The sequence below is a fragment of the Lepidochelys kempii genome, chromosome 7 (assembly GCF_965140285.1).
Source record: "Lepidochelys kempii isolate rLepKem1 chromosome 7, rLepKem1.hap1, whole genome shotgun sequence".
Taxonomy (NCBI): Eukaryota; Metazoa; Chordata; order Testudines; family Cheloniidae; genus Lepidochelys; species Lepidochelys kempii.
Genome location: NC_136386.1, coordinates 31,521,385 through 31,548,241, shown reverse-complemented (window position 1 = coordinate 31,548,241; position 26,857 = coordinate 31,521,385). Strand labels below are relative to the sequence as shown.

General features: G+C 57.5%; 3 protein-coding genes across 7 annotated transcripts in view; 2 read left to right on the top strand and 1 right to left on the bottom strand.

Annotated features, from left to right (window-relative positions):
- RTN3 (reticulon 3) overlaps window positions 1-5,405 on the top strand; it is a 36,124-nt gene extending 30,719 nt beyond the window's left edge. For all 3 annotated transcript variants that reach the window (XM_073351802.2, XM_073351803.2, XM_073351804.2), the window contains 4 exons: window positions 463-532; window positions 1,170-1,216; window positions 1,601-1,659; window positions 3,471-5,405. In XM_073351802.2, the coding sequence (XP_073207903.1) occupies window positions 463-532; window positions 1,170-1,216; window positions 1,601-1,659; window positions 3,471-3,516 (222 nt within the window). In that variant the 3' untranslated portion in view covers window positions 3,517-5,405. The remainder of the gene's footprint in view (window positions 1-462; window positions 533-1,169; window positions 1,217-1,600; window positions 1,660-3,470) is intronic.
- Window positions 5,406-10,494: 5,089 nt separating this feature from the next.
- ZFTA (zinc finger translocation associated) lies at window positions 10,495-19,797 on the bottom strand. 3 transcript variants are annotated; one of them, XM_073351800.2, is made up of 6 exons: window positions 19,107-19,796; window positions 17,740-18,204; window positions 14,073-14,468; window positions 13,289-13,714; window positions 11,818-12,122; window positions 10,495-10,886 (listed from the first exon to the last, which is right to left on the bottom strand). In XM_073351800.2, exons 1-6 carry the CDS (start codon window positions 19,171-19,173, stop codon window positions 10,857-10,859), a joined length of 1,689 nt encoding a protein of 562 aa, XP_073207901.1. In that variant the 5' UTR covers window positions 19,174-19,796; the 3' UTR covers window positions 10,495-10,856. The 3 variants fall into 3 exon arrangements, with proteins under 3 accessions (XP_073207901.1, XP_073207900.1, XP_073207902.1); XM_073351801.2 differs by lacking the exon at window positions 10,495-10,886 and adding an exon at window positions 12,437-12,557 and having other exon boundaries at window positions 11,980-12,122; window positions 19,107-19,797; XM_073351799.2 differs by having other exon boundaries at window positions 10,495-12,122.
- Window positions 19,798-20,667: 870 nt separating this feature from the next.
- SPINDOC (spindlin interactor and repressor of chromatin binding) lies at window positions 20,668-26,208 on the top strand. The gene is made up of 8 exons (XM_073351798.2): window positions 20,668-20,738; window positions 22,767-22,953; window positions 23,096-23,356; window positions 23,618-23,731; window positions 23,845-23,991; window positions 24,150-24,269; window positions 24,644-24,787; window positions 25,037-26,208. Exons 2-8 carry the CDS (start codon window positions 22,785-22,787, stop codon window positions 25,477-25,479), a joined length of 1,398 nt encoding a protein of 465 aa, XP_073207899.1. The 5' UTR covers window positions 20,668-20,738; window positions 22,767-22,784; the 3' UTR covers window positions 25,480-26,208.
- The last annotated feature ends 649 nt before the right edge of the window (window positions 26,209-26,857 follow it).

The window sequence follows — 26,857 nt, the reverse complement described above, 5'->3', positions numbered from 1 at the left end:
AGCCTGGCTCTGATGATACCTGCCTTTGGGAATCTTCCTTAGAGAGGGTACTTTCCTTAGAGCTCTGTAGCCCAAGCTAAATTCTGGACAGATCTGAAGTGGGAAAATAGCGCCGCAAACAGATGAACCAGAGATCAGTGGGACAGGTCATTGCCTGAGGAAGATAGTTGGTGAAATAATATTAGGAATTTGTATTACAGCGCCAAGGAGCCCCAGTCATGGGCCAGGCTTTGTGCTAGGTGCTGTACACACACAACAAACATTCCCTGCCCCAAAGAGTTTAGAATCCAAGTGTTGCTGTGACCTTTCTAATAAAACAAAACTCGATGCCAAGGTGCCCAGATCAGCATACAGCAACTGGTGCTTTAACGTGGCACCGATCTAGCCTGCATGGAGGCAGGTCAGCGCTGCTGAGCAGCATGGCTGTGTCCCGTTAACGGAACTCCACTGTTCTCTTCACAGCTGGCAGTTGTCATGTGGCTGATGACGTACGTCGGGGCTGTGTTCAATGGGATCACCCTCCTCATTCTTGGTAAGAGAGCGGCCACAGTTCAAGAAGGCAATGGTCCTCTGTGCACTGGGGGCATTTTCTGGGTCTAACATGGACCTCAAAGACTAGGCATTGGGAGCCATTGCATCAGCTTCTAGTTTGTCCATCCCTAACCAATGAACCTCTGCTTAATCCCTTACTTCTCTTAGGGGCAGGGACTCGCAGTTAGGAGACCAGGGTTCTACTCTGCTATGGGGTTGCTGAGCACCCCTCAACATTAACTAATGGGTATTAAGGAGCCAAAAGGATGGCCAAGTGGTTGGCACACTGGGTTGGAACCTAGGAGAACCAGGTTCAATTCCCTGCTCTGGCACAGATATCCTGTGTGACCTTGGGCAAGTCACTTGGTCTCTGTGTCTTTTACCCATTTGTAAAATGGGGATAAACAGCACTACCTTGCCTCAGGGGTGCTGGGAGGATAGATCGATTAGAGATGGTGAGGGGCTGGAGTAAAAAGGGCATATAAATACCATAGATAGAACCCTGTTCTGATGCTGACTGCATTGCAGTAATTCTCTGGAACCAACAGTGCTGCACCTTACACAAGGCAGTATGTTTCCATGGGCAGCCAGAGTATAAAGAGCTATTGTCTTCCCAGTGACCTGTCTGTCTCTTGCAGGAGAATTGCTGATTTTCGGTATTCCAGTTGTCTATGAGAAATATAAGGTGAGTCATCACAATCTCCAGCCACACGCATCGTTTAGCAGCTTGTTTAGCTAGCAGATGCCTGAGGCACTGGATCCTCCTCCAAACACTGAAAAAATACCCTGCAATGGACTTTGTCAGAATTCCATGTGATGCATGTGAATTTAAGGCAGTAGCTCTGTTAGAAGAGAAATGCAGACATATCAGGAGTCTCCATGGTCCTAGCTAAAGTTTGTTATGCTAAGTTGGTAGCTATGTTACAGAGGTCAGGTTGATTGTAATGGCCCCATCTGGCCTTAAAAGGTAAACTGAGGCAGCCATTCAGAGAACTATGAAGGGAAGCACTACTGCTGTCTGTCTACTACTACCCCTTCCAGCTGTCCTAACCCATTGGTTCTTCCTTAGACGCAGATCGATCACTACGTTGGAATCGCCCGGGACCAGACTAAGTCGATTATTGCAAAGTGAGTCCACTTCGCACTTCTCTAAAAACCCCACTATCAAAATAGCACCTTCCCTGTCATCTGAGAGGAGTCCCGGGCAGAGGACTCATCCTCTCCTGAGGATTGGACCTTCTGTCTGTAAGCTGCTAGCATAGTGGGGCTTCTAGGTGCAGCAGTACTGGCCCCATCTGAACTGGATGTAGCTGTTGTGAATGATCCTTGACTGAGAGGCATTGCTAAGTAGGGGTTGGGGTGCACATGATCTGCTGACTTCATATGGACCATGCAAGTTCATTGTCTCTTCAAACTGCTCTTGGCTAGTAAGGCTTCCTTGGAGGCAAGTAGTGCAGACCTACCGTGGCGGGGAGAGGCACCCCTCCTGCTGGCCCCAGCACAGACCTGTCCCGGACTTGCTGTGGCTCGGAGAGAGGAGCCCCTGGCCCACCCCAGGCCCACCAGAGCCACTGGTGAGAGGAGCCCCTCTCTTGGCCCAGCCCAGCTGTAGCTTCTGCAGTTGGGGAGAGGCGCTTCTCCCTTGGCCCTGATCTGCTGCCATGAAAGAGGGCTGGGGGGAGTCCTCTCTCCCCACTGCAGCCCTGGGGCAGCCTGCATCCCAAACCCCTCATCCCTGGCCCCACCCCAGAGTCCACCCCGCCTCCCACACCCCAACCCTCTGCCCTGGCGCTGAGCCCCCTCCCACACTCCAAATCCCTTGGCCCCACTCCCATCACTTGAATTTCATTATGTGTACCAATATGGAGGTGATTTGTCACACATCACCTCCATATTGGTGCACATAACAATATGGAGGTGATTTGTCACACATCACCTCCATATTGGTGCACATAACAAAATTCACTCCGCACGTGGACATAAAAAAATTGAGGGAACACTGCTGGTGAGCCCTGCTTCCTACTGCAGAAGAGAAGCATCTCTGCTGGGCGTGTTGGTGTTTGGCATGGCGGTTACAGCTACTGGGCCTGTTTCCATCTGACACTCTAGATCGGGGTGGCCAAACTTACTGACCCTCTGATAATCTTCATAACCTCAAGAGCACCTGCCGGGGCTTGGGGCTTCAGCCCTGCAGCAGGTGGTGAGGCGTGAGACTTCTGCCCCGTGGAAGGCACCTGCCAAGGCTTGGGGCCCCAGCAGGCCCACCTCGCAGGGCTGAAGCTCAGAACCACACCAGAGGGCAGAAGCCCTGAGCTCCCCACCCCACCAGTCTGTTAGGTGGAGAAGGGGGGGCATGGTGGGCTTCAGGAACCACACTTGAACTGTAAAAGAGCCCCATATGGCTCACAAACCATAGTCTGGCCACCTCTCCTTTAAATGCCTGATTGCTATTGACTTGTAGGGGGAGTTAGACACTTTGCAAATCCCTCCCTTAGTTGCATTCCAGTAGCTCCCAGCGTAGGGCCCCACTGCGCTCGTCCTTGTGTACATACATGCGACTGTTCCAGCCCCAAAAGCTTACAGTCTAGTCTGATTCTCCCACAGCTTCCATGAGGGCTAAATTCCTTCACAAGCCCTCGAGCCAAGAGCGTTTGGGGCATGAGATGCTCTTCAGAACAGGTGCTGAACAGAAAGGAGAGAGCCACAGGGATGGTCCTCAGTAAATCTAGTGCAGTGACAACCCAGGCATGTCTGCAGAGAGAGAACCCACTACCTCAAAGCATGGGTGTCTGCTGCCTGAGCCAAAGCCTCCGGACCAGTAGCCTGTAGCCTCATAAACATCTTGCATGATCCAATCACTAGCCTGTCATAAGTTAATGAGCATCCAGCTGACCTCTTGGCCCTTCAAACTCACCCTCTCCCCACTTCTTTTCCTGTAGGATCCAAGCAAAACTTCCAGGAATGGTGAAGAAAAAGCCAGAATAAGCTGGGTGGGTGGGCAGCCCAAGGATCCAGCCATTACTAAACTCCATGCGATAGTTATAACCATTGTTACTTGTACCTATGAAGGAACATGCTGAGTCAGCTTGAGCCTGCATTCCAAGCGTTTCTTGTTATTATTTGGCATTTGCTTTTCTAAGCCTAGAATTGGGCTCAGAACATGCACCAGACTAAAGGAGACCTGGCGTCAAAGCCATTAGGGGAGGCCTCAGCACAGCCAAACGATTGTAAGGGTCTTGTCCCCGATCACAGGGAACCCAATGCTGCTCTGAACACTGGCTCCTCTTCAGTTCCCAGCCTCCAATGAGGGCAGGGTGGCCAAACGCTTTCCCACCTGCCAAGGGGAATCGCTGCAGGGAGACATCCCTCTTTCCCTCTCATTGGCTTCCCGCACTTCCACAGAGTGGCGCTCTGCATTCCCTGCTCCCAAAATACTCTCCCAGCTGGCTCCTTGGGGGTCAGGGACTTGTACTGAAAGGGGTGGGGTGGGAAGTCCAGGAAACTGCCCCCTCAACCTTGCTGATCGAAAGGGGGGTTTGTACCCCTACGTGACATCAGTTCTGTGCTTTAGTCTGGTTCATCCCTTTCCTCTCCAGTTCCTGCAACGTGCTCCCCACCCCTCTCCCAGGTTGTACCTTTTATTTCTTACTATGAGATGAAAATGTCTGTATCTGCTGTACACTGCTGTAAACTTGTGTAGAGGAAAAAACAACATCCCGCAACCCCCTCACCCCCTGCCGAACTCTGCATGTGACTCCTCTGCTGCCATAACCCCTATCTCAGCCCCCGGAGGGCGGGTGACCACTGAGAGCTGAACTACTGAGACAGTGCCCCATGCTGCCTTGCCCGCGTGCCATTCTGCTGGCAGGGAGCAAAGGTCCATTTGAACCCCAGCTGGGTGCAGAAATGGTACTGAACACTCTAGTGTGCAGAATGGTCTTAGAGCTGCGTATTTCACAATTTGTATTTTTTGTACACTCTTAACTCGCTGAACTTTATTGGAAGGTAGCTTTGAGTTTGCTCTGGTCAGGAGTCAGTCTTTAACCAGTCTGCTGCGCCCCGGTGCAAGAGACCTAGACCAACAGCCCACCCCTATTGCTTTTTCCAGGGGAGGCACTGCTAGCAGGAGTAGAAGGAAAATGCCCAGTGGATGAACGAGCTGTTCAGCATGAGGGGGCGAGGGGGATTCTCCTCTCCCTCAGGTCGATTTAGTGTGGCAGGGAGAAGGGAGGCTTTGGCTGCCCTGGAGCAGCCCAGGGTTCATTTTAGCACAGCATCTGCTCATGGAGATGGGGATTCTGAGCCCTGCGAGGCGGCGTGCACACAAAAAATACAACTCTGCTTTTGAACTGAGCCCAGCTGCCTCAAAGCCTAGATGCATGTAGTCTATTACAGGGACTGTGCCCCCAGGCCTGAGAAGCTGGGCCACCTTTTCTTCCTCCCAAGCAAAGCTTGTGGGGATGAGTGCAGGGAATTCAAAGCCTCTTTGCTCCTGCCCTGGTCTTTTCTCAGCATCACCGCAACAAACCACGTTCTCTGCTTTCCCCAGTGGAAACTGCACTGATTGTCCTGCCCTGACTTCTTTCCACCCCTTCCCCAGGACCTCTTCTGCACTGGAAACGGTCGGCCCAGCTCTTATGTCTGTTCTGTTACTGCTGTTGTGAGATACGTTGAACAGATCGTTGTGCCAGGCAATTTGTTTTTTTAAAAGAGAACATGTAGACAGAAAACCGGAAACAAACTACTAATGAAGCTCTGTGTGTGTGTGCGTGTGTGTGTGTGCAGCATAAATTACAGTAGTGCCCCGGGAGATCAACCCGGTTCCTGTCAAACTGCAAATGATGTGGTATTAATAAAAACACCATGGACAGGTCCCCACTGGCTTCATTTCCTGTGTCAGCTGTCTTGGGAGGTTGTCAAGGGGTAGATGGTGAGTGGGATGGAGTTAGCCTCAGCAGCTGGGATACGCAAGCCATCTGCATTCCCCATGGCTCGCCTGTCACTGGGGGAGCCGAGCGTTGGGCGTGGGGAGCTGTTCTGGCTCTTCCACTGTCTCTGTTGATGTCAGGATCTCAGGCCTTCTCTTCAGGCCGAGCGATTGAGTGCTTAAAAGCTTTGGGCTGAGGATCGTGATTGACACCTCCACTCCTCAGGCCCATTCTATCATCAAGCTAAACCTCATCTCTGCAGGCAAGTATCAGTGCTCGGTCTGAGACCCCTATGAAAAGATGGCAACACGGACATACTGCCTGGCGCAATAACTGTGTGGTATTTTGAAGTTGCCGTTGAACTATAAACACTCACTCACCTCATCCACCACTTTAAGTGACTGTTTCTACCCCTGTTTGGTTAGCTCAGGGCACCAACCTAACTCAGTTCGAGAGGAATCCAAAGTCCTCTCAGACGCTCGAATCAGTTTTGAAGAGTGTCTGCACTGAGGTGTAGCACTGAATGATTAAATCTGTTTTTATGCTCATTCAGTTCACCTGGTTTAGGAAGAAACTAAACCATTTTTAAGACAGCTAAAGTGACTAAGCATCTGCGCTAGACCAGGTGTTCGAGCAGTGCCCTAAACTCTGCAGTTGAACCATTTAGTTATTCTTCTGAACGTTCCTCTTTGCCCTAAAGAATTATAATTGACCCAACGCCTAAAGCATGGATCTTGCAGACTTAAGTAGTGGAGAAGCATTGGCAGTAGGGTTTTTTTTAAGGCAGTAACACCGTGAATTAATGCACTTCAAAACTGCATCATTTGAAAGGCTTTATTTAACATGTTTACAAAACATATGCATATAAAAAAACATACTGATGCAAAACACCTTTTCACGAGGACCACATACAAATATTCCAATACTGTCACTAAAGTGTAACATAGGCATATAAATATAATTCATAACAACATTTACATGGTAGCTACAAGGAGCAGGTTGCTCTCTGGAGGGGAGGAAGGGGTGGTGTATAAAAACATTTCATTCGAAACCACTCAGGCTTCAGGTAGGTCTTAACTGAGATGATTGTAGCGTCTAGTCAAGATGGGCACAGCTAAGTCCGTAGCTCATGACACCAACCTGCCACCTGGTTTTTGCAATGTCATTCTTGGTAGGGAAGATTGAGATTTGACTCAAGCTGCTATGCTCCCTACACCTGGAAAATTCTGGAAAGCGTGAGGCCTCTCAGCTGGGCCACCTACTTCCTACGCTGGCAAGTGTGAGTGCTCCCATGCCTGGTGACCTTCCATGTTAGTGGTACCTACACTGGTAAGATACAAAAACCTAAAGAGATGGCAGCTACCACTCACTATAGATTTCACATGGGAGTCTGGAACTGGCTTTGCTGGACTTGCCCGCAGCAATGGAGACAATGGCAAAATGTCCTAACTTGGCATATCTTTGTATGTTAAGAACCCACCTTCCCTGCACTCTAGAGCAGGGTATATACAGAGCTGGAATGGAAGAAGGGAAGCGCAAGAAGATGGCTCTGAACTCCCCTTGGATAACCACTTCCAACACATCAGGTGTGGTTACTAGACCGTGCTCTGGGATGCTGGAGCGAGCTCTAAAACCACAGTAAGAATCTACAAGCAAAATGCCTCCAGCGTGCAGGCAGCTTCTGAGTCCAGAGGGATAGCCTGCGGCTCCTGTGAAAAAGGAGGCCCATGCCATGGGGCAGGGGCTTGGTGTCACTTGACGTGTTACCCATAAAGGCCTGGAATGTTCTGTGTCTTCCACCCTCCCAGCAAGCCTGCAGTGTGGGGTAAGGGATTCTTGGGCTCATGGTCCTGCTTTGTTCTTCAGGCCTCTACCTTGGGGCTGAAGAGCTGCTGGACTGCTATTTGGGGCTGGGGTGGGCCTGCACAAATGGGCCCTAGTGCTGCTGGTGTCCAGGCATACACAAGGGAACGCAGCCCCCCACCCACCTCACTTCCCACGTGCACAGAGGAAGCGTGATTACACAAAGGCAGCTCTTGAACGCTAGCTACCGGGGAGGAACCTCTCGCTAGCCCTGTCAACTTTGCAGGAAAGAGCCATTCAGTCTAGAATGCAGGGAGCTGGGTTTCTCCTGCAAAGGCACCCATGGGTATTTCTACCAGCTGCCTGATGCTCCTGCCTTCCCATCACTACACCCAGCTCTTAATAGCTCAGGCAGGGGCAACAGTGCTGGCTGGAGCCCAAAGCTAGCCTTGAAAGGAGGGGCTTGCCATGGGGCAGTAAAAGCAAGGCTCATGGTAGTGCTGTTAGATTTGCATCAGACTCCTCGTTTTCCCACTGCCACCTCTGGGCTGCAGCACAGCTGGGCTGGGTGGAGGAAAACCTGCCCCTTCTCAGCTGAGAGCTGGGTGGGGAGAGGAGCGCTCAGCTGTAGGGAATTCTGCACTACCCCTCACTATGGCCGGGTTTCCACTCTTCACAGCTTACAGGAGTGTCCCCTGCAATAGGGCACTATTTCTCCCTTTTTGGGGGGGGGGGGGGCGGGGGTGTTTAGCAGCTGATCCAGCCCTGCATGATGGGCTCTAGATAATAACTTTGCCCCCTTCCAGTGTCACAGCCTGAGCTGGGTTTCTCCTTGGGGTAGAATGAGGCCTTGCTTCTATCCCCAGTTCACTCCCCCCCTCCCTTCCAGCCATGCTAAAGTAACTCTGCTGTAACATCTAAGCATCTTTTTTGTCTAGATTATGCAGCATGGATCAGAACCAGAGGCCTGTCGAGCCCCTCCCATCCCCCAGCATCTTCCCTATCTGAGAGCAATGGGCCCAGCTAGGCTGTCCCCCGCACCCCCATGCTCCCAGATCAGACCAGTGGGACCTATCTACCCTCAAATATCCATCCAACCCTACAGCCCATCAGCTGGAACCTTTCATCTAAAGTACCACTGGATCTGAGCCACCCCCAAATCTTTAATGCATTTATCATCCCTCCTCCCCCCCATTCTGGCAGAGCAGTGCTATTGGCCCCATTGTAGAGAGAGGGGCACTGAGCCTCAGTGACTTCCCCCAGGAAGCTTATGGGGGAGCTGGGAATGAACCCAGGTCTCCCAAGTCTGAGGTTAGCACCCTAATTCATGCAGCTGCTCGGAGATGGAGCCCCAAAGGGGGCTGTCCTGGTGCACTCTGAAGAGGAGGCCTGCTTAAAAACCCATCACTTTGGAGCCTGGGTGCATGTGAGCAGAGCTGCCCCAGCACAAGGGGCCAGCTGCTGTGTCTGAGAGAGCAGAAAGGGAGTCCCCCCCCTCCTCCCCCAGCCTAGAGATGACACATGGTGGGGGAAGCACTGAAAGATTTCCAAATATGGATGGTTAGAGCAGCATGAGCAAAACTGAATGGCCCCAGTGCCTTGGAGGAGAAGTGAGAGGGGCAGCAGAAAGGGGTTGGTGGTGTAATCCCAGGGCTCCCACGCATGCTCTAGGGTAACTCTCTACCCCTTTGCTAAGGAGGGAGGGTGCACTAGTGTGGATCAGCAGCTGGCTCAGTAACCCTGCTCAGAGCAGGCTAGGAGCAAGGGTGCAAGTAACAAGTGGTTGCCGGTGGATTTGTCTCCATTGGATCTCCCAGCCCCTGGAGTTGCAAGGCTGGGCCATCTTCCAGAAAGCCCCTCCATGCCTCAGTTTCCCCCTTGCAAAATGGGAGCCACTTAACACTGTCCCTGAACGCAGCAGGGAGGGGCGCATTTGCTAGTGTTTGCAAAGCATCAGTTGGAACAGGCCCCAGTGTGCTCAGTGTATAGCAGACTCACATTCTCTGCCGCCAGCAGAAGCAGCCTTGGCGGGCAGGGGAGGGGGTGGCAGCGTTGCCCTTGTCTCTCTGTGGCAGTCAGGGTCCAGCTGCTCCAGCCTGCCAAGGGTTTGCCAAGAGCTTTCACCCTGAATCAGACTAATGATCCTATCGGGCCACGCCTCCCTGCCCCAGCTCAGCCCAAAGGGCCCATCGCAGCCAGGGTTCCCCTCCTCTCCCCACATTACAACAATAGGCCCATCTAGCCCAGTATCCCCTTGCCAGCCCACATTAGAGACAGAGGCAGGGCCATGCGGGAGTGCTCCAGGCACCTACATCAATCCCCACCCCCATCACTGGGGAGAGGGGGGCTAGTACAGAACAAAGAGCAAAGGGGAGGGATCGCTGCCACTCAACAGATGCTGCCCCTGCATGGTGGAGGGCTACAGGGCTATTGGTCACACACGGGGCAGCTGGGAGCTTAGGACAGGACCCTTGTGAAGCCTGGCAGCCGGAGCAGAGAAGGACCCATCCTTTCCCAGCTGGCAGTGGGGGGCGCGGGCACCTGGGGCAGATCCAGCACTGACCTGAGATCAGCTGCGTGGAAGCCAGCAGGAGCTATGCTGATTCACAGGAGTTGCTGCTCTGCCCCATCAAATTGGCATCTGGGAGACCACCGAGCTAAGATGTTTCTGGAGAACTAGCACAGAGAGACATCTGCTCCCCCATGCATAAGATGGGCCTAGTGGTTAGAGCACTGGTCAGTAGGAGACCTGGGTTCAATTCCCTGCTCTGCCCCACACCTTCTCGGGGACCTTGAGCAAGTCCCTAAGCTGCTCTTGGCCTCAGTTTTCCCATCTGTAGATTTGAGATGGTAGCAAAGAGTGCGGATCTCAGCTCATACTACTGACTGTCTTTGCATGGCAGCTCCCCCTACCACGAGCTGATGGTGGAATCAGAAGTATCTTAGCTTCCCATAGGGCAGAGGTCCCCAAACTGTGGGGTGCGCCCACCCCATGGGGGCAAGGAGGCATGTTTGGGCGGTGCAGCAGGCCCAGGCCAGCCCCAACAGGGGATAGGGAGGAAGTGTCACCCAGCCCCACCCTGCCCCCAGCTCTTCTCCACCCCCAGCCACAGCTCCAGCTTCCAGCCCCGACCCCAGCCAGGGGCCCGGCTACTGGCCCCCACCATGGCCCAGCTGTGGCTCTGCTCCTGCCCCCAGTCCCACCCCCAGCTGCGGCCCAGCCTTGACCCCCTTATCCCCATCTGAGGCCCCCAGCCGCAGCCTTGCTCCAGCGCTTGAAATTCCAGTCCGCATGGCTCAAGGCAGGGACCCTGCTTCCCCATTTTACACCGGCTGGAAGTGAGTGCAAAACGCTGCGTTCCAGTTGGGCAGCCATCCACGCGCGATGGGGGCCGAGGCCTCGCCTGGCTCACGTAAGCGGCACTGCTTGGCATTTAGCGGGGGGCAGGGGTTACTTACCAGGGCCCCCTGGTGCTGGCGGGGGAGAGTCAGTTTAACTTCAGCCCAAGGAAGGTTCTTAGGATGTTGCATCTAGATGAGGTGCGGTGACTCTGGCAGCTAATTAAGGTAATACACACGACTGCAAAGGCCAGTCTAGACTCTCCACAGAGGGTGGCACTTTCCCTGGAGTGGGTGGGGGAAAGGAAGCATTGGGGTTACATCCAATTAGCTCTGAGGGACATGGATTCCAGCCTGCTCCTGTGCCAGGAAGAGGCTGCTGGAGTGAAACCCTGCAGCTGGGGGACAGGAAGAGATAGGCCCCATTCAGAGGCCAGACGGGAACTGGGGGAGGCTGGGATTTGGCAGCAGCAGCTTTTCAAACCAGCTACCCTGGGGGCCAGGAAGAGTCCCAGGAGGGGTCTGGAACTGGCCCCTTAAATAGAGCAGCTGCCCCTGTGCTCACTAGTGCCTGCCCCGGGCAGGGAGATGATTCCATCCCTTTCCCGCACCCCCATGTCTTGCAAATGCCCTCTCCACTGGCTCGCTGAGCAGCTGGGTTCCAGCCCCATGCGCCCCCAGCCCCAACAACCCCATTTCTGTGCCATCCCCAGCTCGGATGGTGGGGGGATTAAAAGCTACAGGGGGCCGTGTGAGGCCCTTCCCCCACCCCCAAGCTTGGGCTATGGAGTATCAGTGCGTGAGGACCAGATGCATCGGGGTGGGGGTGGGGGAAGGTGCTGTGTAGTTCCTGGGGCAATGTCCGTAGCATGGGTGGGTGCAGAACCCCCTATCCTGCTCCCAAACGAGCCCCCTGAGCAAGGGGTGTCTGTCCATAGCCTGGACCCCCCACCCCTGCTCCCAAGAGTCAAGATGGAGTCCTGTCCATCAACTATGCTGTGCTGGTGGGTGGGGCACAGGCCAACTCTGCCTCTTCCCCACCAGCAGCAGTGGCCTGGAGAAAGGGGTGGGGCTTAACCTCAGACTCCTCCCCTAGGGCAGGCTCATAGCGCAGGGCGGTCTCATTGTAGGCCTCCAGGATGGTCTGCCGCTCCTCTGGGGTGAAGTCCAAGGAGAAGGGATGCACCTGCAGGATGTGGCGCTTGATGGTGCTCACCTTGAGGGTGGCAAGCGCCCCCCCGCACACCATGCACACCAGACCATGCCGCCTGCCGTCGTAGTCCATCAGGTACTCCACGCGCCAATGCAGCTGGTAGTTCCGCCGCTGCTCCCGCCGCGGTGCAGGTGCCGGGCCCAGCGGGGGGCCAGCTGTGGGGTCAGGGGGGCTCTGTGGGGTGGATGGGGGCGTCCCCACCACCACCACACACTCATCCTCCTCTTCCTCCTCCCCCTCTGCAAGCAGCTGCACATCCTCATCCAGCTCCTCGGGGCTTGATGGTTGCAAAGGATTCTGGGAGTCTCCTGGAAAAGCGACAAAGCGAGGTCAAGTCAAGCTAGGTACCGTGCTTGGCCCCCCTGGCCCCACCCCCTGCACAGATTCAGGCCTCATTCCCACATCCCTGGGCATGATGGAATTGCTGACCCTGTGGTTCCACAACAGAGCTCCAGGGCCCCGCCCCGATGGCTCAGCGATCACAGCACAGCTGGGGTACGTAGCACATCCCACCTCCCTCCCCATGGAAGGGGGAATTAGCCCAGCTGCAGTGGGTGGTGGGGGGTGTCTCTAGAGCACGGCTTCTGAGCCAGCCTGACTGCAAGGGGGAGGGGACATTCACCTATGGTGCTGTTCTGATCCAGCCCAGACGCAGGGCCTCTTGGACACTGGTTCCAATCCAGCTTGGCTCTGCGTGGGGGAGGGGCCTCTCCGGTGCTGATTCTGATCCAGTCCTTTAAGAGCTGGTTTGGGAGAAGCCAGTGCTCAAACACGTCCTGGGGTGGGTCAGGCACGCAGCTCCTCCGCTGGTGACTGGGGGTTATTTGTGGTGCTGCAGCTGGGTGCAATGCCACCCACTACCACCGGGGGGGGCGCTCATTGTTGCGTGCAATGCTTCCTGCTGCCACTAGGGGGACCTGTTGCGCTCCTGCAGGATGCAATACCCCAGGGCTACTGTGGCGGAAACACAGGAGGAAGCTGCAGGGTGCAGTACCACCTGCTGCCACCAGGTGGGGCTCTGGTCCTCGCAGCACATGCACTGCAGGTAGCAGAGGGAGGCAGACCAGGGCTGTTACTGTTCAGATTACGGGGCTTCTGCATGTGGTCCCAGTTGCATCTACGCCCTGCAGCCCTAGCACTTGCTTTGGACACCAGGCACCCCCTGGCATCTTCCCTGGGGGAAGGGAGTCCCCAGCAGCCCTGCCCCCATCTGACCCGTCACCCTGTCCCTGGCTACTCTGAGACAGCCACACAGCCCTGGATCCTCTTTGCTTGTCCCTCTCCCCATGAGAGGCTAGCAGCAGCTCCCCCTACCTGTCTTGCCCAGGGCTGGATGGCAGAGTGTGGCCCTCAGCTTCCGCCCCATGGAACACCCCGGGTGCCCAGGGCTGGATGGCAGGACTTGCTCCTCAGCTTCTCAAGCACCCATGGGAAGGCCAGCAGCTGGCTGGCCCCAGCCCCAACCCCCATTCACCTGAGGCCTGCTCTGGCAGGGGTGCCCCCATCTCCACCAGCTGGGCGACCTTGCGGTTCCACTCCTCCACGATCAGGGCTTTGACCTGGTGGCTGAGCAGGGTGGAGTCAGGGTGCCGCTGGCGGATGTGGCGTTTGATGGTGCTCATCTTGAGGGTGGCCAGTGCTCCCCCACACACCATGCACACCAGCCCATGCCGCTCGCCATGGTAGTCCATCAGGTACTCCAGCCGCCAGTGCTCCTGGAAATGGCGCCGATGGTCCTTACCCCGCAGTGGCCCCACCGCATCCAGCTCCCATGGCGCCACAGGCTCCTCCTTGGCCCAGCTCCCCAGAGAGCTGCTCTCCTCTGGCTCTGGGGCAGCCATTGCCGAACATGGCTCAGGGGCCTCACCACTAAGGTCCCCAGGGGAGGGGGCATCGGGCTCTAGGGAGAGATAGGGGTCAAGACAGAGGTGCTGGGGGGTGTTCACATGTGGGTGCCCCATAGGAACAGACAGATTGTCCCACAACAGCACAGACAGACTCTGCTCCCACCCCCATCCCCACAGATCTCCCTCACACATGCCCTCCCCATCACAGGTTAGGACTGCCCCCACCTGTGACACATGCTGTTACCCCAGCCCACCCCCTCAGAGGGGACACAAGAGAGGGCATGTTCCCCTCACCCATAGGCTCCCCAGTCCCCACCCCAGTCCCTCCAGCTTCCCCGCCACCGACCCCAGTCCTCCCAGGCCCCCCATTCACAAGGGGGTCCCCTTACCCTGGTCTCCCTGCCCCCTCACCTGCAGGGTGCTCCCCCTGCGGCGCCCAGCCCTTGCCAGTGGCCAGCACCAGGGCGCGGGAGTTCCAGGCCTCCAGGATGGCGCCCTTCTCAGCGGGGCTGAAGGCGAGCGAGGCGGGGTGAGCCTGCAGCACGTGGCGCTTGATGTCGTCCAGGTTGAGGCTGGGCAGCCCACGCCCACACATCATACAGCGCAGCCGGTTGCCCTGGGCATCGTAATCCATGAGGAACTCGGCCTGGAACCAGCTCTGCAGGGACTCACGCACGTAGCGCTCCAGCCGGCGGGCGCTGGGCGATGCCTTCCTCCCCCCGACCGCCGGCCGCCGGGCAGCCCCCCGTGGGGATGGGCATGGGGCACGGCGCCGACGCCGGAACCCGCCCCCTGCCAACAGCGTCCCTGGGGGAGACAGACAGGTCAGCGCCCTGCACTCCCCTAACCCTGACCCCAGCCCCTGGGCAGGATGGGCATGGGGCACAGGCTGTATCCGCCCCTGCCAACGGTGCTCCTGGAGGAGCCTGTGTATCCCTGGTTCACAGATACCCCTAACCCTTCCTGCCCAACACTGAACCCCAGCTCTCCTGCATACCCCGCCCCCTAAGCCCCCCTAAGAGATACACATGGAGATGCGGTCACCCCCCAGTTCCCCATCCCCTGCCGTGCCCTCCCACTAACCCCCCAGCTGCTAGCTGCCCCCCGTCACAAATGGGAGGGCTAGGCACCACATGGGCTCGCACCAGGGCAGAGTGGAGCACCCCCTACAGGGGAAGGGCCTTAGCTGCCCAACAAGAAAGGTGCCTGGGGCACGGGGGAGTGCCAGGTCCCTGGTGCTAGTGGGGATGTGGGCAAGGTAGACTCCCCAGGGGGGGTGCGGAGAGAGCCCTCACTGAGGCCCAGGTGCCCCCACAGACTGGAGGAGGGATTTCTGGAGTGGGGGTGCATGCCTGTGGACAAGGCTTTCTTCCGGCAACTCACGGAAGTTACTAGATCGCAGGCCCTGGTTCTCATAGGAGCCTTCAATCACCCTGATATCCGCTGGGAGAGCAATACAGCGGTGCACAGACAATCCAGGAAGTTTTTGGAAAGTGTAGGGGACAATTTCCTGGTGCAAGTGCTGGAGGAACCAACTAGGGGCAGAGCTCTTCTTGACCTGCTGCTCACAAACTGGGAAGAATTAGTAGGGGAAGCAAAAGATGGGAACCTGGGAGGCAGTGACCATGAGATGGTCAAGTTCAGGATCCTGACACAGGGAAGAAAGGAGAGCAGCAGAATACAGACCCTGGACTTCAGAAAAGCAGACTTTGACTCCCGCAGGGAACTGATGGGCAGGATCCCCTGGGAGAATAACATCATACAGTATTACTGGAGTCCAGGAGAGCTGGCTGTATTTTAAAAAATCCTTATTGAGGTTACAGGGACAAACCATCCCCATGTGTAGAAAGAATAGTAAATATGGCAGGCGACCAGCTTGGCTTAACAGTAAAATTCTTGCTGATCTTAAATGCAAAAAAGAAGCTTACAAGAAGTGGAAGATTGGACAAATGACCAGGGAGGAGTATAAAAATATTGCTCAGGCATGCAGGAGTGAAATCAGGAAGGCCGAATCACACTTGGAGTTGCAGCTAGCAAGAGAAGTTAAGAGTAACAAGAAGGGTTCCTTCAGGTATGTTAACAACAAGAAGAAAGTCAAGAAAAGCGCAGGCCCCTTACTGAATGAGGGAGGCAGCCTAGTGACAGAGGATGTGGAAAAAGCTAATGTACTCAGTGCTTTTTTTGCCTCTGTCTTCATGAACAAGGTCAGCTCCCAGACTGCTGCACTGGGCAGCACAGCATGGGGAGGAGGTGGCCAGCCCTATGTGGAGAAAGAAGTGGTTTGGGGCTATTTAGAAAAGTTGGACAAGCACAAGTTCATGGGGCTGGATGCGCTGCATCCGAGAGTGCTAAAGGAGTTGGCAGATGTGATTGCAGAGCCATTGGCCATTATTTTTGAAAACTCATGGCGATCGGGGGACGTCCCAGATGACTGGAAAAAGGCTAATGTAGTGCCCATCTTTTAAAAAGGGAAGGAGGAGGATCTGGGGAACTACAGGTCAGTCAGCCTCACCTCAGTCCCTGGAAAAATCATGGAGCAGGTCCTCAAGGAATCAATTCTGAAGCACTTAGAGGAGAGGAAGTGATCAGGAACAGTCAGCATAGATTCACCAAGGGTAAGTCATGCCTGACTAATCTAATTGCCTTCAGATAACTGGCTCTGTGGATGAGGGGAAAGTAGTGGACGTGTTATTCCTTGACTTTAGCAAAGCTTTTGACACGGTCTCCCACATATTCTTGCCAGCAAGTTAAAGAAATATGGGGTGGATGAATGGACTAGAAGGTGGATTAGAAAGCTGGCTAGATTGTCAGACTCAATGGGTAGTGATCAATGGCTCCATGTCTAGTTGGCAGCCGGTATCAAGCAGAGTGCCCCAAGGGTCAGTCCTGGGGCCGGTTTTGTTCAATATCTTCATTAATGATCTGGAGGATGGCGTGGATTGCACCCTCGGCAAGTTTGCAGATGACACTAAACTGGGAAGAGTGGTAGATACGCTGGAGGGCAGGGATAGGATACAGAGGGACCTAGACAAATTAGAGGATTGGGCCAAAAGAAATATGATGAGGTTCAACAAGGACAAGTGCAGAGTCCTGCACTTAGGACGGAAGAATCCCATGCACCGCTACAGACTAGGGACCGAATGGCTCGGCAGCAGTTCTGCAGAAAAGGACCTAGGGGTTACAGTGGACGAGAAGCTGGATAGGAGTCAACAGTGTGTCCTTGTTGCCAAGGAGGCCAATGGCATTTTGGGATGTATATGTAGGGGCATTGCCAGCAGATGGAGGGATGTGATCGTTCCCCTCTATTTGACATTGGTGAGGCCTCATCTGGAATACTGTGTCCAGTTTTGGGTCCCACACTACATGAAGGATGTGGAAAAACTGGAAAACATCCAGCGGAGAGCAACAAAAATGATTAGGGGACTGGAACACATGATTTATGAGGAGAGGCTGAGGGAACTGGGATTATTTAGTCTGCGGAAGAGAAGAATGAGGGGGGATTTGATAGCTACTTTCAACTACCTGAAAGGGGGTTCCAAAGAGGATGGATCTAGACTGTTCTCAGTGGTAGCAGATGACAGAATGAGGAGTAATGGTCTCAAGTTGCAGTGGGGGAGGTTTAGGTTGGATATTAGGAAAAACTTTTTCACTAGGAGGATGGTGAAGGACTGGAATGCATTACCTAGGGACATGGTGGAATCTCCTTCCTTGGAAGTTTTTAAGGTCAGGCTTGACAAAGCCCTGGCTGGGATGATTTAGTTGGGGATTGGTCCTGCTTTGAGCAGGGGGTTGGACTAGATGACCTCTGAGGTCCCTTCCAACCCTGATATTCTATGATAGGAAAGGTGGGGAGATACTTGGGAAGGCTGCCCAGGGATTGAAGAATGGGCCAGAGTATTCAGGGGAGGGGTGTCTAGGAGGGGAATGGGTGCTCAGGGGAGAGGGTTGCCTAGGGTAGTGGAGGAGTGCTGGGGGCGCAGAGGTGCAGGGGGATGGGTGTTCAGAGATGGAGATGCACAGGAACAGTGGGGAGGACTGCATGGTGGGGGGTGCATGGGGCATAGGAGTTGTGCCCTACCTTGTGCTCCCTGCAAGCTGTCAGGTGCCTGGGCGGGGTCTCCGTGCCCCTCAGACTCCCCGTCCAGCCCGAGATGGGCGTCCCAGCTCTGGATGATGACCTGCTTCTCGCGGGGGCCCCAGCCCCCAGAGTAGGGGTGCTTCTGGCGGATGTGACGCTTGATGGTGCTCAGCTTGAGGGTGGCCAGGGCGCTGCCACACACCATGCAGATCATGCCATGCCGTGCTGGGTTGAAGTCCATCAGGTACTCAGCCCGCCAGTGCTCGTGATAATAGCGCCGATGGTCCCGCCCGGGGATGCGGCTCTTCCCAGGCCGAGATGCCCGCTCTTCACAGTGATCTGAGTACTTTCGCCCCCCTGAGGCCATCAGGGGGTGATCCTTGGGGGTCCCCCATGACAGAGACCCCCCTAGCATCAACTCAGGGGCCTCGGTGCTGCCGGAGTTGTCCTGGCTTGGGGATTCCCCTGGTGAAACAGACCACAATGGTAGGGATGTGTGAGAACATAGCCTGGGCATCTGGGCAAGAGTGCATGCATGGGAGGATGGGTTTCATGTGGGGACTGAGGGGGCAGCAGCAGAGCTGTGTGGGGGGAGCCCAGGGCTGGGATGGCCAGGGGCTGCAAGTGGGGATTGAGGGACATTGGCAGAGCTATGTACAGTGTTTGGGGATGTTGTCCTTTTATGGCCTGGGAAGAGAAGGGCTTCTTGCCCCTTTAAAAGACCTAGAGGGGCAAAGGGTGAGGGATCACCCTGAACTTCCGTGCCCCTACCCAAAAGGGAGAAGCCCAGTGACCAGAGCCATCCATGCCCTTTTAGATCCCAGCAAAGGGCATAACCGTCCTGCCCCTTTAAGAGCTAAGGCATGAGAGCTCAACGGGAAGAGGTTACTGCCCCTTTAAGTCCCCAGCAAAAACGTGGGTGCTCCCTCCCCTTTAAATGCCCTAGAGACACCTTTAGGGCCCAGGATAAAAGGGATGGACAGAGGAGCTTACTCTTTTAAGAGACCTGAGGGGAGGGGAGGGAAGCAGGGGACAAGAACCCTGACCAATAAGATGGGGCGGGGGGCCTTAAAGCGGCAGTGGACAGTGACGGGGGGGAGACCTGCTCTGTAAGGGCTGTGTGTCTTTAAGGAAAGGGGTCTTAAAGGGTCACGGGGGAGCAGGAGAGAGGATTCGTTCCCTCTGAAATGGGGGGCTTGCTGCTTTAATGGATGGGGCGAGAGTCTTAAAGGGACCGGGGGGTTCTGAGGCTTCAAAGAGCCATTGAAGGGAGTCTTAAAGGGGCCGTCACCCCCCCACCCGGGTGCCCTGGGCGCTTGCTCACCCCAGGGCCGGCAGGGGGCGCCAGCCGCCCCCTTTGTTCTCACCTGCCTCCGGGTCCAGGGGCTCCCGTTTGACGGGGCGGCGGGGGGGAGGGGAGGGAGGCGGCTCCATCCCTGTGTCCGTGCGTCCGTCAGCACCCGCCCCCCTCCGGCCGCCTGTCCATCCGCGCCGGGGCCGCGGGGCAGGCTCGGGGCTACAGCAGAGCCCTGCCCGCGCGGGGAGGGGGCTCCCGGGCTCCGAACGGCGGCTGCGGCCGAGCCAGGCTGCTCCGACCGGGGTGGGGATTCCTGTCTGGGGCCCCTGGGGCTCCTTTAAGGGCTCCTGGGTAAATTTAAAGGGGCCGCGCTCTATTTCTGCAGCGTAGGGGGGAGGAGATGGGGTCACCCCCCGGGTCTCATCTGTCGTCCCCCGCGACTCTGAGTCCCCTCCCCAGCCCTGGAGAGCGGAGCGGGGACTCAAGGCAGGGACTGGGATATGAGGGGCATCGGGGATATATGGGGTAGAAGGTTGGGATATAAGGGGGCTCCGATGTTATTAGCAGCCCCAGTTCTCACACCCCCAACGCGACTCTCGAGTCCCCAACCCAGGAGGGAGTCGGGGAGCTGAGCTATAAGGGGGCGTTTGCGATACACTGAACTGCCCCAGGTCTCTGCTATTCCCCATCAATGCACCGCCCAGTTCTAACACCGAGCGGTGCGCTCCCTGCAGCCTCCCGTTACCCTGATGGAGAGGGGGTGTTGGGAGCGACTGTACCCCATGCAGCACAGAGGGGACCGATCCCTGTGCCTGGGCGAAACCTCTGCCCCACACGTTGGCTCCCACTCCACGGGCATCCCCAGTGCCATCCCCACACTGTCTCACTGCTCCCACGCCCATCCACTGCAGAATCCCCCATACGTGTGCTGGGGGTGGGGTTCTGCCCCCATGGAATCCTGTCCCTTATAAAATTCCCTCCCCCTCCTCTTTCCTGAGGGGCACGATTCAGTCCCTGCAGAATTCCCCTTCGCTCTGCTCGGGGAGCAAAGCCCAGCACATATAAATCCCCCACCACCGTGCCCAGGAGGTTGGGATCAGCCCCTATGGAATCCCCATCCCTTACAGAATTCCCTCTCCTTTTTTCTGTCCCCCGGAAGTGGGGCTCAGCCGCTATACTATCCCCTCCCCTATAGAATCCCCTTCCTGTGCTCAGGGAACGGGACTCAACCCCTGCAGAATGCCCTCCCTCTCCCTATGTCCGTGAGGCTGGGCTCAATCCCTTCCCTTCCCTGTGCCGGGGGTGGGCCTCTGCCTGCCCCTATAGAATGCTCCCCTATAGACCAGTCCCCATCCCTGTCCCCACATAGCGGGGCTCAGTCCCTACAATCCCCGCCCTTCCCCTCCCACATCCTGCAATCCCCCCTCTCGGCCGGTAGGTGGCGCCCGTCCCAGCCCCTTCCCCCGGCTCCTCTTATTCCTTCCCGTATCCACGCGCTGATTGGCCGGCGCTGAAGGAGGCGGAGCTTAGGACGGCTGGTTTCTCACGATTGGCTGTGCGCAATGGAGGGAGCCCCAAGCTAGGAGAGCCGGGACAATGAGACCATAGAGAGGGAGGTTGTGGGGGCTGGATGGGAGGTGGGTGGTGCCGCTCCCTTTGCGAAACTCTATGGTGCCGGGCCCGGGAGCAGCAGCGCGAGCCGGTGAATGGGGAGGGGTCGCCAGGATGGATCCGGCAGCGAGGGGAGGGGCTGGGATCCGGTCGTGGGAGGGGGCTGGGATCCAGCGGGGAGCCTGGGGGAGGGGCTGAGATGTAGGGGGGGTGCGGGTGGCGCTGGGGGCTGGGATCTAATGGGGGTGCTGTGGGGCTGGGATCAAGCGGGGGTGTGGGTCACACTGGGGAGGAAGGAGGGGCTGGGATCGGAGGTGCTGGAACAATTTGTATAGTGGGGGGTGCTCAGAGCCATTGAATCAAACTATAAACCCTGTATATGATGGAAACTACTTCAATCCATGGGCTGCTACCAAGCCCCCTAGCTCCCGCACCGATAGCTGGGATCCGGTGGGTGTGTGGGCCACACTGGGGAAGAAGTAGGGGCTGGGATCCAGTGGAAGGAATGGGTCACATGGGGGGAGGGGCTGGGATCCAGTGGAAGGCATGGGTCATACTGGGGAGGAAGAAGGTGATGGCCTCAGGATCCAGTGGATGGTGTGGATCACTCTGGGGGGCTGGGATCCAATATAGGAAGAGTTCCACAGCAGCAGGGTTTAGCATGGGATCATTGGGATTTAGTGGGGTGGCCCTGTGGAAGGAGAATTAGGGGGCTGAGCAGACTGTTATGGGACCAGTGGGGTCCAGGTGGGGACTAGGTTATGCTGGAGGGGAGAGTGGATTACAGAAGAAGGCTGGACTGCAATAGGGGGTGTCTTTGTGCATGGATTGGGGGCAGGAGGCCTGACCCATAGAAGGATCAGTGGGGTCTCTATTCCTGCAGGGTGGGGTGCAGGTTGGTCTGCTGTTCTGTGGGCCCCTCTTCCATAGCAAAGGATGTCTGGTTATTAATCAGCCCCTGTGCCATGCTCCCCAAGGTGGCTGTATCTTCTTACTGGTGCATTGGTTATAAACCTCTTTGGAATCTTTTGCAATCTGGGGTGTCCATCTTGGAATCTTTCAGCCAGTGGGTCAGGACTCCGGGATTCCCTCCCTGGCTCTGGGAGAGGATCACTGCCTCTTTAACCCCCCTGTAGCTGGTGCCTTAAAGCCCCCACACAGGCTCCAGTGGGAGTGACCCCCCCCCTTCCTTTTTCCTGATGCTGGAAGGTCCTGCTACCATCCCATGTGGGGCAGCCACAAGGCAGCACGCAGAAGGGGAGGGAGGGACAAATGAGCAACTGGGCTCCCAGGGTCACTGGAGAGTCTGGGAAGGAGAGGATCTGGGGGTGATCCCAGGGTCAAAGGGGAGGGGAGCACTTGGGAAGGAAGGGCTACAACCGTCATTGCCACTGACAGTTTCTGGGGGAGAGGGGCACTCCCAAGAGCAGGGGAATTGAAAAGGAGAGGGCTTCGGAGGGGATGCCCAGGATTATGGGGGTCTGGGAAGAAGGGGAGGTTTCCAGGGTCAGTGGGGAAAGAGGGTTGGGAATGAAGTGTCTGGGATATAGGTGCTAGAGCTGGGGGTGCTGCTGCACCCCCTGGCTTGAAGAAATTTCCATAGGGTTTACAATTTGGTTCAATGACTCTCAGCACCCCCACTATACAAATTGTTCCAGCACCCCAAGTCCAGGGGACAGGGAGAGGGCTCACAGGGATTGGGGGGCGGGTCCTAGGGACATAGTTCCCAGAATAGAAAAGTTGTGGATCCAGGCCCCTGGCCTGAGAGAGGCAAGACACCAGGTCTTTTGGGGGTTCCCTGCCACAGTGACCTGACTGGGGATGGGGTTGTCCCATAGCTAGGACTCTACCTCCCCCAGGAGAGCACAAAGGGGCTGTTGCTAGGCCTGAGTGGCTAGAGATAAGAAGGGGGTGGGGTGGCCTTGAGCTGGGGGAGGTAGTGAAGGAGATGGCAAGGTGGGGGTGGGGGAGCTCTGCCCAAGGTCAGCCAGCAGGGAGGAAGGGGCTCTGAGCTCCTGGATTCTCTTCCTAGGTCTGGGAGGGAAGTGGGGTCTAATGGTTAGAGTGGGGTGGGGTCTCCTGAGTGCCCTGACTAACGCCCTCCCCACATTGTGCCTAGCTCTGCCCAGGCCCAGCCATGGAGGTGAAGGCAGAGGTGCCCCGGCTGGAGTACATCGCCGTCTCGCTGAAGTGCGAGGCAGAGGAACCTGTGCCAATTGCAGCCTGTGCCCGGCTCTGTGCCCCCCTGGGCGACCTCGCCCCCGGGGTCAAGCTGGAGGAGGCTGACAAGGACCCTCTAGACAGAGGTACGGACTGTCCAGCCAGGACTCTGGGTTTTAGCCCCTGCTCTGGGAGGGAAGTGGGGTCTAGTAGTGAGAGCTAAGGGGGCTGGGTGCCAAGGACTCCTGGGTTCTCGCTCCCCTGAGCACATTTTGTCTTCCTGGCTAGGGGGAGCACCAGCAGAGGCAGGGCCTGGTAGGGCCTGGCAGCAGGAGTACTTAGTGGGAGACTGCCCGGGGCGCGGCGGGGCCGTGTGCATGGTCTGTGGCACCTTCCTGGGCACCTGTGGGCCGAGCGCTGCCCGGGAACACGTTCTGCAGCACCACGCCCACTCATTGGGCCTCAGCCCGGAGGAGAAGCGCAACATTCTGGAGGCCTGGAGCCAGGGGGGCAACCTGCCCGAGGGGGCACCCCCACCCTGCACCCCAGGTATGTCCCCCAGCCCCTCCTGCAGCAGGGGAGCCCAGGGCTGGGGTAGAAGGTGAGCTGTGGGTCAGCACTGAAGGGCACCAGCAGAGCTGGGGAGAGGAGGAGCCCAGGGCTGGGGTAGCAGGTGGCTGCAGGCCATGAGCCAGGGGCACCAGGAGAGCTGTGGTGGGGGAGGGGGCAGTGGGGCTATGGGTTGGGATCGAAGGGCACCAGCAGGGCTGGGGGTGATGCAGCCATCCCAGAATCTCACTCCCCCTCTAGGTCAGTACCATGGGGCCAGGGAACCAGCCGAGATTGAGGTTCTAATTGACCCAGAGGAGCAGACGGTGACCCGGAAACGTGGGCAGCCCAGAGGGCGCCCTGCCCCCCGCCCAGGTGAGTGCCAGGCCTGGGCGGGTGATGGGGGTCAGGGACCATGCTCAGCCGTGTGGGTGCCCATCCCCTTTGTTTCGGGGCTGCCTCTCGTGACACCAGGTGTCTTATCGCAGATGCTAGGGCCCTGGAGCCCGGGCAGCGCCCGCGGGGCCAGAGGAGACGACAGAGCGTGGGGCCTGTGGAGGGCATGGCGTTACCAGCCAGGGAGCGGAGGAGCAAACAGCTGAGTGAGGGACGGGACAGGGGCACCGTGAGTCCAGGTGAGTGGTGGGAGGGGAGAGGGAGCAGGATTCAATCCCGGGTTCAATTCCCGGGGAGGGGAGTGGGGTTTGTGGGTTAGAGCAGAGGAGCTGGGAGCCAGAACCTTGGTTCCTTCACAGTCCCTACCCCACCGTTACTGCTGTGTCTCTCCCCACAGGGACAACGTCCCCCTCAGAGGAGGCTGCCCCCAGCTCAGCGCCCCCCGAAATCCGCCTCTTCACTGACGGTTCTTTCCCAGCCGGATTCACGCTCAGGTTGTACTGCAGACCCCAGCCAGGTGAGGGCGCTGTAGGAAAGAGGGCATCCCCTGCGGCCACCTCCATTTCCCACAGAGCAGAGCTGAAGGCAGGGTCCTCCACGTTGTCCTATCCCTCCAGGGTTTCAGTTGCATCCCAGTCCCCACAGATCACCCTCCAGGATCTCAGCTAGCTCCCAGCCCCAGATGCTGCCCCTTGCTGGTTCCCCTTGGCTGGGGGCCAGCTGAGTTCCCACCCACTGGTGACCCCATCCTGACCCAGGGGGAGACAAGGGGCAGGCACTCCCTTCCCAACCTACATGCCTTGGAAGAGCTGGGAAGGACACCCATGGTGGGTGGTGAAGGGAGAGGAGGTACAGCAACCCCTCCTTGCTGACCCCTCTCTCTGCCTGCAGCCTCTGGAGGGAGAGAAATAGGGAAGAATCCAAGCATCCAGGAACAGAAGAGCCCAGGGGACAGGGGCAAAACCCAGGCACTGGGGAAGAGACAGAAACAGCTGGGCAAAGCAGGAACCGTGAGACGGGGCTCAGGGAACGCAGGTGAGTGTGGCAAGGTGGCATAGTAGGGAGGGTTCCTAGTGGCCCACTAGGGTCCACCCCAGAGGCAGCTGCATCTTACTGCTGGACATGGGATCCCGGTATTAACAGCCCCCATACGCCCCACCCCAAAGGCAGCTGCATCTCAGTGCCAAGTGAGGGGTGCCTGTATAAACAGCCCCCACCCCAGAGTTAGCTGCTTTTCAGCACTGGCTGCTGGTTCTCAGCATTAACCCTTTGCCCTCTCTGCAGTTGGCAGCTGCCCCGTCTCTGCGCTGCCCAGCCAGGATCTGAACCCAGGTGTCCCCCGCCTCCGCCGCAAGGGCTACTCTCACCATGGCATCACCCGGCGCCTCCGCCTGAGCCCCAGTGCCGTCCGCTGCACCCTGCAGAGCTGGCGGGCGCGGGGCAAGGCCCCACCAGCGCCCTCCCCTCCCCAGGCCAAGCCCTTTGATCCGGCATGGCGCGCCGACTTCCTGATGGACTATGATGCTGGTGCTGGCACCATGGTGTGCATGGTCTGCGAGTACTCACTGCTGCCTATTCGACTGGGCACCGTCATGCGCCACATCCGCCAGTGCCATGCCGAGACCCTGCACCTGCCTCGAGGTGTGCGCCGGGCCATCCGTGAGGTGTGGGAGACCCGGGGACCCGTCCCCGCTCCACCCCAGCACGGGGCGCTGAAGGGGGAATAGTGAGCCAGGGACCTGCCCCTGCTCCTCCCCAGCACAGAGCGCTGCAGGGGAAGGAGTGAGGCTGAGGGGGGAAGAGGGACCTGTCCCTGCTCCACCCCAGCATGGGGCGCTGAAGGGGGAATAGCGACCCAGGGACCTGCCCCCGTTCCACCCCAGCACGGGGCGCTGCAAGGGAAGGAGTGAGGCTGAGGGGGGAAGAGGGACCTGTCCCCGCTCCACCCCAGCACAGGGCACCACAGGGGAGGCTGCCCACATACTGCCTGGGGTGACCTGCAGGGGGGCAGGAGCATCTTCGGGGGTGAGGTAGGACGCTCCCGATCGACCCAGCTATACAGGGACACTGAGATGCACCCCCACCCTCCCCACTATAGGTGTCCCCCACTCTATGGAAATGGCCTTTGATCTCTGCCTCCTTTGTCCAGCATTCCCCCTCCACTTCCTGGGGGGATCCAGCGCCTCCTTGCCCCCTGGCACTGTTCCCCTCGACATACCTGTCCTTGTGCCCCCTGCCAGTGGGGGCAGGGAGCGCCGGGGCACAGTGCCAACTGGCCCTCCCCAAGCTGCATTATAGCCCCAGCTGCAGGGGGCAGCAAACCCCTGTCTCCCCCACTCCACCCATGCCTAGGCAGGGGCGTGATGAATGCCCCCTGCAGTTACCCAGAGCAGCCACACGAGGGCACCCCCACAGAATGTAAATAGAGCCAGGAGCAATAAATTATTTTTGATGAAGTCGAGTGGCATTTAATCCTTGGGGTGCCCTGACCCCACATCCTACGATCGGCTCCAGCCCCTCTCCTGGAGCAGAGAGGAGCCCTCAGTCCTGGGTGTTGCGGGTTGTTTGCTGCCCCCTGGGGGAGCTGGATTCCGGCCCAGCTCAGGCACCGTCTCAGTGGCTGCCAGCCCCTTCAGTGCAGCCGGGTCATCACCAGGAAGGCTTGGGGCTGGAGCAGGCTGGAGGTGGGCAGAGGCTGCTTGGGTGTGGGAAGGTGGTGGGGGCAGGACTCGGGAGGGGGGTGGAATGGTGAGGTGGGGGGCACTAGGCTGGGGTCACTGGGTGTCAGGCAGGCTTGGTACTCTCCTTGTTCGGGGGCCGCTTGGCCTGTGCCACGTCTCCTCCAAACTGGAGCCCAGCTGGGGGCTCCCATGGCCAAAGGAGGGGTCTATCTTGCTAACAGCCCTTTAGCAGCAGAACCACCCTCCCCCTGGCTGAGCTTCAGCGAAGCCCCACACAGGGCACATCCTGCATCTGTGGGGGCTGCCCCGTTGCCCCCCTTGTTCGCAGAAGTGTTGTGGGGGCTCCCATCCCTCCAGGCGAGGTCATACTGCAGGACGGTGGTGACCGGGGGCGCCCTGCACCTGCTGAGTGACTCTTGGCTCC